The 13,598-nt window shown below is 39.0% G+C and overlaps 1 protein-coding gene across 1 annotated transcript in view; it reads left to right on the top strand.

The window, feature by feature from the left end:
* DSCAM (DS cell adhesion molecule) overlaps nt 1-13,598 on the top strand; it is a 445,083-nt gene that overhangs the window by 56,330 nt on the left and 375,155 nt on the right. Inside the window, exons 2-3 of the mRNA XM_017736327.1 lie at nt 5,445-5,762; nt 10,386-10,532. Coding sequence (XP_017591816.1) covers nt 5,445-5,762; nt 10,386-10,532 — 465 coding nt within the window. The remainder of the gene's footprint in view (nt 1-5,444; nt 5,763-10,385; nt 10,533-13,598) is intronic.

The raw sequence follows: 13,598 nt of genomic DNA, 5'->3' as shown, positions 1-13,598 counted from the left end.
AAAAAAAGTATTAAAATACATCCAACACATCTCAAAACACTTGTAAAAGTATACAGTAAACACAGGAAAGGTAACTCTTACGGGGTACCGGTGGTTTGAAGTTTGAAAGCAAGTTGGTAATTTTTAACTGGGAAGGGTGCAACTCTCTTAATAAACTACTTTGAACAATTGAAAACACTGATAATGGAACTGGATTTTTGTACCTGGGCTGATGGGTTAAATTAATTAATAAAGCACTTAATATGCAAAGACCAAGAACATATAGGGATTTCATGTATGACACTACCCAAGAAATAATGGCTGAAGTCTTCTAGGAAAAGGCTTCTTCCAGAAGGCAGACAGGATATTAATATTTTCTTGTTTTTCTTAAACTTCGATTAGAGCTTGATGAGCTGCTAAGAATACACAGGTTCTTCATCCTTAAACTGCTTAAGGAAATGTGGCTCATCCTGTTTTGTGTCTGTTTGCAAAGAATTTTCCAAATGTCGGTTTTTTCTGGAATGTGTTGTCCCATCATGGTACAAAGCAGTCCCAGGTGTCTGCCATTCCAAATTCAGCACTAGGAGCCTAGACTTTATTAAATACTGTCCTTTCTTTCCTTTCTTTTCCTTTTATTTTTTTTTTCTTTTTCACTTCTTATTATATTCCTTGGGTTTGCTTCTATGTTTCTTGTGTACAGGCAGCTGTATTTAAAAGTGAAAAATTATTACATTTTAAGGTGGTACCTCACACAATCCAATAAATCTGAAGGAAATACTTGATTGTTGCCCAGTTCATTAATCACAACATCATGGAGGAGAAAAGGAGAAGGAACATTGATGTCCAAGGCTGTTGTACACCTGAAGTTCCACTGTAACATAGTTCAGGCTGTTTCTATAAACCTGCTGTAGTGCAGGAGTGCAGTCAACTGCTTAATTACATAATTTATCTTTTCTGCTTTGATTTTTTTTTTATCTAAATAATCTCAGTGGTCTCTTGGCTCCAGATTTTCACTTTGATTCATATCTTTTAATTTATCTATATGAATATTTCATTTCCATTTGATTAATCAAATGGATGAGAACTAATTTTTCCCTTAGTTTGAAATTGTTATTCATTTAAGACCAAACTTTCCACTTGCAAAGGCATTACAGGAACAGCATTTAGCCCTTGAAAAGTGCAGGGAAGGTGAATTAAACATAAGTATCAATTAATTGTTCAGAGACATTTTATTAATATTTTTGAGCGTGCTGACTGGTCTCTTGCCCAAAAATATTTCAGTTCTTTCAAGAACTGAAGAGAAAACTGGGGCTTTAATTGCAGAATATGGGAAGAGGGCTTTGAAAGAACATGAAGCCCAAAAAGATAATTTCAAAATCACAGAGGTGTTATTTAAACTTACTAAAAGATGAAAGAGCACATGATGAAAAGGAATTATGTACAGCACCAAGCCTCTGTCTGCATTGTATTCTGGCACCAGGTTGAACAGACACAAAATTTTCTTTTATTCCATGCAAACTCCATGAAAGTTTTCACTTTTGGCATCTTTAGGGTAAAGGTTCTTGCAGGTGAAGCAATCTGAAGGGGGGACAAGGTGGAGGAAGGGAAGAGGACAGATGGTTTCATGGTTTGCTTTTGCATTTCTTCTCTCATCTCTGTTGGTGCTGATCCCTCCTTGTCACAGGATCCCACATGGGGCAGCCCCATCTAGATCCAGTAGTGTAATTTAAATGTAGGATCTTCTCTCTCACCTTAGTGACACCCCCTTCTGCCCAGTAAAAAGGAGCACTGAGAAACAGCAGTTTCAGACTGGTTTGCCTTGTGAAGCCTTGACAAATCCCACCCTCACAAGCAGGAATATCACAAGAGGTATTGGCTAGGTCCTTAAAGAAGACCTTCAAGTGCTCAGTATGCACACATGTAGGAGCTGGAGACCTGGAGGAGTGACCTGCCTGAAGGGAGAAAACATCACCTCTGTAAAAACAAAAAATGACTCAATTCTTAGCTGTGCCAATAGCTACAGATGTTGGAAATGCCAAACCCAGCCTAGGTCTTCATACCTGTGTGTCCATCCTGGTTACATCTGCCCAGCCTGGCTCACAGTGCTCAGTCTCTCTCGCTGAGGGAGATCAGCTCACAGCCCCACTGACCAGCTTGTTGTAAAGAATCAGTTTAGTTGACAAGAGATCTCTCAAGTGCCAACAGAAGTTTTGGATCTGGCTGACATATTCAGCACTTTGCTAAGCACAGCTTGGCAGCATTGTCTCCTCTGAAAATCAGGAGAAATTTCCTCGGCTGTAATGCTTTGTCAGTTCCCCTTATCACTTCAAGCAGTTGAGAGTAAGGAATGTTGATTGAACATGCTAAAAATTTATCCACCTCCTGTCTCCCTCCCTCTCCCCTCTATTTTTCCCTCCCAGCTCCCTCTCTTCCCTTTCTTGTATGAGTGAGATCCTGGTATCTATTGAGCCTGAGAATCCAGAAGTGCTTCTTGTCCTTTGATCTGATAAACTGTTGATGTGCTCCTTTAACTACTCAGCCGAGGACACAAATCTCTGCCTTCTTGCCCCGAAGTACTTGCAGGTGTAGATTGTTTGTCATCTTTTCATTCCAGCTGGGGCGCCTGAGTGCTGCTGAGGTGCAGCCTTCCTCTTGTTTCCCTCATGAATTATTGGTTTAGTAATAAATAACCCCTATTCAGGAGGAATCTTTTCCTTTTCTTCCCTTTCACTGTGAACCGATGTAATCTCTGTCCAGGCCAAGTGTAGTCACTCAGCTGCAAGAGTTTTCAGTTCTGCCTTGGATATTAGTTTCTCTTCTATGATTGCCTTGTTTTTTGGTTTTTTTTCCATTCTTCAGGTATTTATCTTTGCTGTTTTATTTCCATGACTTTCATCTGTTTCCCCTACCACTCTCCCTTGCCACTCTTAGTCTGAGTTGCTTCTGCTGTCTCAAAAATACAGTGTTTAGTTGGATCCTTTTCTATCGTTAAGTAACGTATAATTAATTACACATCTTCTTTGACTTGTTTCAGTTTCAATTAGGTTTCAATAAATCGCTTGTTCTGTCATTCAGCTAATCCCTTTCTTCCTATGGAATGTTGAAAAGAAATACGTTTTTAATAAGAGCTTCTGAAATCTCATTTTTGTCATTGGATGTCTCCAAGTAGCTTACGCTGTGAATTCCACCACAAAAAGCATCTGGGCTGTCAGCATTGTGTATAAGTGTGTGCATTACAGCACTATGATTATTTTCCAGGGATCTTGGTGTGTTTGTGGCTGCCATTAAGATGAATGCGTAGCAGATGCTGGTTTAAAATGAAGCACTATTGTACAGGCTGATGGATGGAAAGTTTGTCAAAAGTAGTGAAAGCTTCTACAGGGGATACAAAGCAGCTGGAAAAATTCATTGTTATGTGCTGCTAGGATGAGTCTCCAGTTCAGCTGTGCTGCATTTGATTGGGAAGTTAGATTCTATGGAAGTGTCAAACAGAGATCCTGATATTCTCTATTTTTATGGCATTTGTAATTTGGTATTTACCTCTTTGTTCTTGGCCAGGAAATCTACTGGTTTTGCTTGAATATCTGCTAAGAAGCATCACAGCATAATAAAAGCTGGCAAATGTGAACTGTGTTTATTACTTCTACATGAATGTCTTGTTGGCCAATGGAAATTTAAATGCCCTGTTGATTGTTTCATTTGTATTGTAGAGAAAAGCTTGTACAGCAGATGAACAATGCCAAATTGTTGGGGTTTTTTTTCCAGTTCTCTATTATGTTACCAACAATACTGTTCTCTGCTTCAAAGTACAACTATAATTAGAAATGTGATTATGTAAAAGTGGCACCATCTTATTCAGTCCTTCTGAATGAGGATTCAGCTTCTTCCTGTGCTTAGTCTTATTGTGCCTATTTTTGCTTTCCAGATGCCCGAGTTCCTCTTGGGATTGCACCAACTAGGTAGAACTTTTTTTGCAAGGGACTTTATTCTGTGCTGGCACCTGCCTCATCTAAATGCAGGAGCTCAGCTCCAGTGTTGAAATTTCTCCTTTCAAAATCTCCAAGTACCTTTCAACCTTCTCTGTGTCGCTCATTTATCTCTGTCTCCTGCATGCCAGACATCTTTCTCAATTGGGGAGGGCCTCTCTTTTTCAATTTCCAGGGATTTCCAGAGCCAGTTTTGCTCTCTTCTTTTTCACTCCTAATGATATTTAGAATGAACATCTTCCCACCCTGTATCTTTGCAAGATACCAAAAGAGAGAAGGAAAAAAGAATCTATTCTGTGCTCCAAACTACCATAAGATGCAGTGGCAGAGGTAGATGAGGCACTTCATGGCTTAACATTGGGATTGCAAGTTCTTTCTGCAGGTTGATAGAATCCATCTTGTGCAAATGAAGGCTACCCTGAAATCTGTCTCATCACTGCTCACTGGGATCTCCTCCACTATGGTCACCTTTTCAAAAACTGACCCCTTACATGCCTTGCTTTAGAAAATCCTGTCAGAATCTACTGCTTTCAAGACATAATGAGACATCCAAGTCTCTGTGTTTGTGTCAAGCACAACTGGGAAGTTTTTTTTTTTTACAAGTGAGCACTATATGCAAATACAAAGCGGATTGGCGGTGTTGGAAGATATCCTACCATTTATTGGAAAACAAAAATCATGTGTTATGCTTATCAGCTCTCCAACAGAGCAGGTCAGGAAGGTACTTTAGAGGAAATGTTGGGGAACCTTTAAACCACCTGGAGTCTTCAATCCCTCCAGTGTGAGCTCAACAGCCCATGGCAGAAGTCTGACTAATACTGACTCTTTCCAGTGATACAGAATCTTCAGTTTAAGGTTGCGAGTGGGCCTGTAGTCACATGGATGACAAAACCAAGATTTTCATAGGCACCTAGGTTTATAGGTCTTTGCTAGAAAGACCTGACCAATGATATAAAGCAGTTATTAAGCTGTATCTGTATTAAGTATAGATATGTATTACTATTAAGGAGTTACGGGGAATTTTTTCAGTGTTTGCTCAGTTCTTTTTATTACTTTATAAATTATTTTTGCCATGGAAAGACTGTAAAAATAAATTTAGGGAGGCTAACAGAAACTGCCTGTGTTCCAGGCAGAAATTTAGTCACTGGAAATTTCATAAAGGCAGATTACTGATAGATCTTTGCAGGCTGTACGAAGAGTGCTGCCTCAGCAAGTGCAGAAGTGAGCGCATCTGTATCCGTTTACACCGAAAGGGGTTTCTCATTTTACTTTTGGGTGTAAACCACTTACTGTGTTTAACCTGGTGATATTTTCTTTGAAAACAAGAAGCATTTTATTAGAGCTGACATTAGCATCCAGATGCTTTGATTACCTTCCCTGGGCGTCGCGTTTGATTTGGTGGCGGTGTCGAACTGTTTTGTGCGTGGCTGAAATTTCTCAGGTTTTCAAGGTCTGTTCTTTTTTCTTTTTGTCTTGCAGTTTTCAGTGAAGAGCTACACGCCAGTCTCTATTTTGTCAATGCATCTCTGCAAGAGGTAGTGTTTGCTAGCACCACAGGGACACTGGTACCCTGTCCAGCAGCAGGGATCCCCCCGGTGACGCTCAGATGGTACCTAGCGACGGGCGAGGAGATCTACGATGTCCCAGGGATCCGCCACGTCCACCCCAATGGCACTCTCCAAATTTTCCCCTTCCCTCCTTCAAGCTTTAATAACTTAATCCATGATAACACTTACTATTGCACAGCTGAAAATCCTTCAGGGAAAATCAGGAGTCAGGATGTTCACATTAAGGCTGGTGAGTAGAGGCTTTTGTTGGGTCCAGATGGGATTGAGGAGGGAGGGAATGTGGGTGTTTCAAAGAGTAGCAGCGGATATAAATCAAAGGAGATTAGCCAGAAGTGTAACCTCTGAACTCTTAACAGTATTAAGTAATATGGTGAATTTTTCCCTTCTCTCCTCCTCAGTTCGAATTATTTTTGGTGGTGAAAAGCTAGTTTTCCAAAGATCAATTGAGCACAAATGTAAGGAGAAACGAACTGATAATGAAATCAATAATCAGACCAAGCTTGCCCATTAAAGAGCTCTGTGATAAAAAGACGGCTTTTGTACATGGGCTGGAAGAGAAGAGGAATGTCTGGCCTAAAATCACACCTCTCCTCCTTTGCTTGTGGTCACTTGTGATTTGTTGTGAGAGAAATTTGTGTCCCCTGCAATGATTCAGCAGCTCATGTGCGTCCACGGGTAGTGCTTTCTCTTTAAGCTAAAGTATGCAAATGAGCAGAATGGTTTTGCATCTGTTTTCTGTACTGGCTGAGCCAGCCAGTGAGGAATTACAGAGGGATCAAAATCAGGCCTTTTGTTACAACACACAAACACATGATTGCACAGTTTTTGAAGATTTTGGTCTACCCGCTTCAGTTAATTAAGATATTCAAACAAACAAACAAAAAGTAGTCTGGAAGCTGACCTTTGGCAAATGCAAATCCTTGGAAGCTCTTTATTGTTAGTGGAGCTATGCTTGGCTTTTCTCAGGAGAGAACAACCCTTCCTCTGGAGATTTGTCTTCACAGGAGTTTCACAGGGAAAACTGTGAACAGTTAACAAGTAGATTTGCCTGTGACTTTCTTTTTAAATGATAAAATGTATTCTCTTCTTCTTAACAATTAGTTAACATTCAGAGGTTTGTAGTTTGTAGGCAGCTGGAAGGCAAGAATAAAAACCAGGTTTCCACAAAATTCATGTCTCATTAAAATTTTAGTCTAGAAAAGTGGGTTTTCTTGCACAAGAAGCATCTAGCAGAGGTTATCATGTTACATATAAGGGGAGTTCTATGATGGTCTATGATTCTTATGAAAATATTTCGTTGTCCATAAAAAAAAAAAGCTTGAAAATCAAAGATTCATATGAACACATCGTAACCAACTTTGTTTGAAACTCGGTGCTGTTTTTTGAGATTTTGGCTTTACTTTCATGGATTTGTGGGCAAGTTGTCTGGTAGAATTATATTTAGAGAGAACATAGTATTTATTTTTGCTTTTTCTGGATTTGTTAATGTGTTTCCATTTTGAGCACCTTTTGGGTAGTATTCTTTCCCAGTATTACTTTCCAATTTTTACATTTCTTAGATAAACTACTGTGGTGATACAAAGGAGGCTAAAACTTGCAGTGTTTCTGGCTAAGTCTCTGAACTGGTGTTCCTTTAGGTGTAAAACATTCATCCATGGAACTCCAAAACAAGACTTCTCCCTCTGCTTGAGAAATAAACGCTCCAAATAGAAAAAAGGCCTTAAAAAAGGGCTTTGCAGTTGGTAGTGTAGCTGCTTGGCTCATAAGTTAACAACTCCTTTTTTTGCCAAGTCAGAAATGCCCTCTTTACCTCTTTTCTTTTCTTTTTTTAACTTTTTACCCTGTTTCCACTCATTTCTCCATTTGACTCAATTTCTCAGTTAATCTGAGGTTTGGATAATGAGCTACACGAGTCCCCTGCCTTGCCATGAGCTGATGCTGTGTGTCAGAGCTGTCACTGTGTGTGATGGCAGACCACAGCTACTAGTGAGCATCTTTTCCAAGGGTTTGTGTAAACCCTCAATCACAGGAAAACACAACTTGGAGAGTCCTCTGTGCATGGCAGTGAAGTGTATTTTATGCTCAGATGATAAACCCTGATGGTAAATGTGTTGCTCAAATTTGAAATTAGGAACTTCATTTCTTTACATGGTGCTTACAAATGAGTTCTGTTCATGTGAAATCTGAACAATATTTCAGACTGGCACCAATTAACATGATTTTGGGGGGTCTTTTCTAATTTCCTCCTTCCAGCGCACTCCAACAGCAATTGGTTTCCTAAGAATGCAGAAGAAATCACTGGATCATCTAGTCATAGCACAAATGGCTCTGCCCATTCTCAAAGTCAGCTTGAGAAAGTCTGGAGCTCATTTGCCTCTTTTCCCAGGAATATGGGCAGCAGATACAAAAATTCCCGCTCACAGATAATTGTAATTGTGCTTTTGCATGTAATTTTACCTATAGTGCAACAAAGATTCCCAAACTCCCCCCAGACATCATAACCCCCACACCTGGACATCCAAACCTAATCCTCTTCCATGCCAGTCCCACATGGAAGTAAAGGTCTCCATTTTATCTTCAAGCTCTCCTGTGCTGTCATGGCAATGAAGAATATGGGGGGTTTTTTGTAGCAAAGGCTGACATTCTCATATAAATTAATGACCTGGGGACTTGGGATTTAAAAAAAAAAATATATAGGAAAAGTAAAAATCAGCAATTTATTCATGGAAACTGTCAAAACTATGACCTGGATATAGCTGAGGGACCTCGTAAATCACAATAATGTAAATTCTTTTAAACAAGGAAATGAATAAACCTCTTTCCAGGTTTCTGTGCCCTGCGTGGTTTCCGTGTTGGATTTTATTGACATGATCAGCTGGGCAGATTTTCAGAGTGGCCAAGTGATCTAAAAAGTACAAATACCTTTGGCAGTATGTTGGGATATTGCTGCTAAACAGGCCTTTCCTGGGAATGAGAGCTGGAGCAGGAGCTTTGGACACAAGTCAGCCTCATTAAGATGATCTATGTGCCATTCCCTGGGTGTAGAACAGGGTTAGGGAGCTGCTTCACCACAGGGCAGCCAATGCTGTAAAGTCACTGCATTAAAGGTGCTTATAGATCACTTTAAGACTCATGACAGGGTTAAGAAGTCTAGCCCTTGATTAGAAATAAATTATTGACTTTTTAAAAACTATCAGTGTCTATCTTGTAATAGAATATGGATTATTTTTCTTTCCTTTTAAAAAAGATATTTAATTTTTAATTATATATTTATATACATTAATTATATATTAATTAATAATTATTAATTATATTAATTATATATTTAATTATAATAGTATTATTAATTGTATTAATATATAATACAATATAAAAATTATATTGTTATAGCAATGTTTGGGATAGAGAACTTCAGTCTTCCTTTTTGCAGCGGTAACAAAGGACCTGAAAAGCTGATGCTGTTTGCATTTTGAAGACTGGTTACATTTCATTATTCTGCCTTTTATTTCTTGAAATACACCCTAAGTGGGGCAGATACTTAGAAATTGAAGTGCTCCTGATGTGTAGAAACACTTTTGTAAACTGGGAAAAGAAGTTACTGAATTTTCAACTGGAATCAGTGGGGTTAAATGTATGTGTAAATGAGCTTGCTCTGTGTTTGTGGACAGGAAATGTGGGCAAGAAATGTCCCTGTTATGTGGCAGCTCAGCATTGCTGCTCCACTGGGGTCATTCTTCCCAGTAACTTTTACCCTCAGGCAGGTGCATGTCTCAGACACACAGAAATTTCCAGTGTATTCCTCCCTGTTCTCATTGGAATGGTTTCTTTTGGCTGTGGTGATTCCTTTTTTTTGCACCTTGACCTTGTGGTCCTGTGGAGAGTCTTTGTTGTGCTTGTCTGTCCTGTCTCAGCCATTCATTTGCTGTAGAAGACAACATCTCTTTCTTCTCTGCTCTGCCACCTTCTCCATGAACTCTTGCTCACAGAAATGCTCATCCCTCGCTCTCCATGGGATTATTTCAAGATTTCCCTTCTTTCCATTCTCCTACCCAGTGCAACTTCATCTCACCCCAGCAATATTAATTTGGTTAGAAGGATTTCTCCAGTTGTGCTTTTATCCTCCTTGTCCATCCAGTTGTTCTTTTTTCTCTTTGTCCATTAAATTAATTCTTTCAGACTCAAGACAAATAATTTTCCGATTCTAAACATTTTTTGAATCATGTTGGGTTTTATTATAACGTGTTTTTGTTTAATACAATTGTGGCTTTGTTTCTGGGTTTTTTTACCATTAACTGATTTCTTTCAGGGCTGGTCAATCAAATGTATCTCTCCTCTTACTTACTCCCATTCCTCTGTGTTCCTGACACACATTTCTTTTTCTCTCTCTGTCACCTCTATCGATTTTCTCCTTCAGTTCTCACTTCTTCAAAATCCTAAATGACACTGACCTTCTCTTCTCCGCTCTGGATGTCTAATTCACACACAGCACCTGCATTTACCCCTCTGCTCTTTGATGAGCAGAAAACCCTTTGTGAAGGGAAATGCGGCTGGGAAAAGCGGACAAGGAACATAAAACGTAACACCATTTACCCACATAACTCTGCAGTCCTTATCTGAGCCTCCCAGAATTAGGTGAGGAAAGAACACAGAGTAAGAGATGCAGATTTTGAGGAAACAAAAAGGTCTGGGAATGCTTTCACATCAACTCACAATCAGCCTTGTAAATGAGTGTCATTCACTGAGACAAGAGCTCACAGCCTGATTCTGGGGGGCACTTTGTGAGGCTGACCGAGGAAGTGGGTGAGATGTGGGGCTGCAGTTTATTTACCAAACCCTCCTCTTGTCCCTGCAGTTTTACGGGAACCCTATACAGTCCGTGTGGAGGACCAGAAAGCCATGAGAGGCAATGTAGCAGTGTTCAAGTGCATTATCCCCTCCTCTGTGGAGGCATACATCACTGTTGTCTCATGGGAGAAAGACACAGTCTCGCTTGTCTCAGGTAGGCTCTTATGGCTTTTTTTTTCCAGCTGGCAATGGCAGAGATGTTTCCTGATTTCCCCCCCCTCCCCCCAAAATGCCTGATGTTTACTTTGGTTCAATTCTAGCTGAGTGAGATGTCATCTTCCCAGTAATGTATCTCACTTCAGCATTGCTGCATCCCTGTGACTCTCTGTGTGTGACATGAAGGCTTCAGACAGCCCTGCTTTTCTAGCCTGCTTGAGGGGAAAATAACATGTTTTTTGTTTTATACCAGACATAAAACCAGCTTTCGGGTGCTGTGGCAGTGGGTTTGCATTTTAACTTTGATAAAGAGCTCGTGCATGCCAAAGAAATTTGAGTGTCATAAACATGTGCTGGGTTGTGATTATTTTTAGTGGTGATGTTACTCACAGATTAGAAGAAATCCTGAGTCTAAATTTGTTTGGTTATGTTTAAATGAGGTATGTAATCAATATATATACTTTCATAGCATTTTAATCCCAAATATCTTCAGAGATAACAGTGGAGGCTTAAGCACTGCCATAAACTGAACATATTGAAGTGAAACAATCTGTACTAAAGCAGTTATGTGCATTAATCCATTTACTGACAGAGGGAGAAAATGTGAGGCATTGTTCGGGAATTTGGGCAAAGAAAATCTAACATTTTAAAGCATAAACATTGTAAGAAATTCATGGCAGAACAAATAGGTAGGAGAAATATTTTCAGTATAGTACATATCTGAATTCTATATAATGCAGGGTGCAGCTGTTGTTACACATACAAATGATTTATGCATGCAGAAATTGGAAATGTATTGTTCCAGGGCTGTGCAGAATGGAAAAAAGTAGTTTGAGTTAAATGTTGCTGCAGAGTCTGCTTAGGAATATGTTTCTGTTTATGATGCTCAGGTGTGTGGAAATGTTTTTGTACACCTCCTCAGTATATTAATAATCTTTATTTTCTGACAAATTGTGGCATTGATGGAAATACCTATGTCTCCATATGACTTGTATGATAGATTTAATTTCTCTCCATGTTTTATTGATTCCTGACATCACCATGCAATATTTTTTTTCAAAAATTATAATTCAAAGAATTTTCAAGGGATTTGGTAAATATTTAACAGCCATGTGATTGATGATCAGTTGTTCTCTGTTGCTAGTGCACTGTTTAAGCTTGGTAAATTCACTTCCTTATTGGGCTCTTGGATTTTGATAATATCCTAATTTTTTGTCATTGAGCAACTGCAACTGGGTGCATTTGCACCCAGATGAGGTCTGTGATATCTGAGTTGTTGGACTCACCAGCACTTCAGCCAACACAGGTCAGAGTTGTATTTAAATGCACAAACAAGCTTTCCATTATTATGTATAAAATGATACAGAATTATGCTTAAGATTATCTAAACTATGATTGGAAGTATTTAGCACAACAGTGGATGGATGTGTTTATTTTGCTTCGTCTTAAAATAATCTGCTACACGGTGTATGTACATCTGTATGTGTGAGTATTGGCTGGAATAAAGAAAATGAATGTCTTCATGGGTAACTACCTTGATTTATTTTTTGAGTTTATTCATTCTGTATTATAAGGAAACGTGCATATTTTCTCTGAAAACGTAGATTGAGAGGACACAATTTGGTTTTTTAATTACTTCAGCATTAGTTCCTTGTACCCCTGTGATATCTGAGAGTGGCTCAATCCTGTCCTTCACCCTGGAATCAGGAGTAGGGGACACCCAGGTCTCTGTAATCTCTTCTTTAGGGGAAAAAATATGGCAATTCTTCAAAACATCATAGCTGCCACTTACAGATAATCTATTTTTTATAAGCCTATATAGGTTTTAACTCCAAACTTTGGGGGGATACAAGTGTGTAATAACATTTAACTATATGGATCTAAATCTAATAATTCTTTTTTCCTTAATGTACCCTCTGACAGTGGTTGACAAGGCTACAAACATTAAAAATCTATTACAAACTTAAAAAAAATTCTTATTATCTCATAATCACTCAATTCTGCAGTTGGGAATTTAAATGAAAACAAAACATTGTTCATTAGAACGGATGCTATAAAAAACCCCATTTATTGTATTTTTTTTAGTGTGCAAGACCAGATTCTTTGCTCTTGCACATAGGAAAGTGTTGGAAACCATTATGTATTGAAAAATATCAAGTTCTGATTTATTTTCTTCTTTTTTTTCCTAAGTAACTGATTTATTGGTTATTCATTATCATCAACAAAAATGAGAGCCATCTTGAGGGGAAACCTCTATTTTGAAAGGAAAGAATATAAAGAGAGAAACTTGGATTATTGTGGTTTGAAGAGGACAAGGTTTTAGTGGGGAAAAAAAGGTCGTACTTATTTGAAAAGTAAGAAAAGCAAAGAGAAAAAGAAAGTGTGTGTGGGGGAGAGGATAGAGATGAGAATATTTTCTGAAGGAAGCCGACAAGAAAGATGGGGAGAGAAAATTTCCAAGGGATGGAGTGACAGGACGAGGGGAATGGCTCCAAACTGAAGCGGAGAAGGGTCAGATGGGTATTAGGGAGAAATTCTTTACTGTGAGGCTGGTGAGGACTTGAAACAGATTTCCCAGAGAAGCTGTGGCTGTTCCTGGATCCCTGGCAGTGTCCGAGGCCAGGTTGGATGGGGCTTGGAGCAGCCTGGGACAGTGGAAGGTGTCCCTGCCCATGGCAGGGGTGGCACTGGATGGGCTTTAAGATCCCCCCCAACCCAAACCATTTCATGATTCTTTGATTTCTACTGAGATGATACAATTCCAAACAGAAGCCAGAGAAACCTTTTTTTCTCTTTTTTTGGAGGACTTAAACCCCACTGCAATTCTTCCAACAACAACCTTGAGTAAATATTTAATATACTTTTCTATCTGTAGTCCCATTCTGACTACAAGGATAGAGAGATGGGGAGATGAACCAGAATCCTTTATTTCAGCAATTACTGTTGTAGATGTCAGTTTTCTTTTTCTTTTCTTTTTTTTTTAATGGCAATGCAATATTAAAAAAAAAAAAACCGAAACAAAGGAAAGCTTTTATAGGGTAAAAATATCCTGCCTTTTTAGAAA

This window comes from Corvus brachyrhynchos, unplaced genomic scaffold (genome assembly GCF_000691975.1).
Source record: "Corvus brachyrhynchos isolate BGI_N302 unplaced genomic scaffold, ASM69197v1 scaffold434, whole genome shotgun sequence".
Lineage (NCBI taxonomy): Eukaryota > Metazoa > Chordata > Aves > Passeriformes > Corvidae > Corvus > Corvus brachyrhynchos.
The sequence above is the reverse complement of the archived record's forward strand: the minus strand, read 5'-3'. Positions and strand labels throughout refer to the sequence as shown.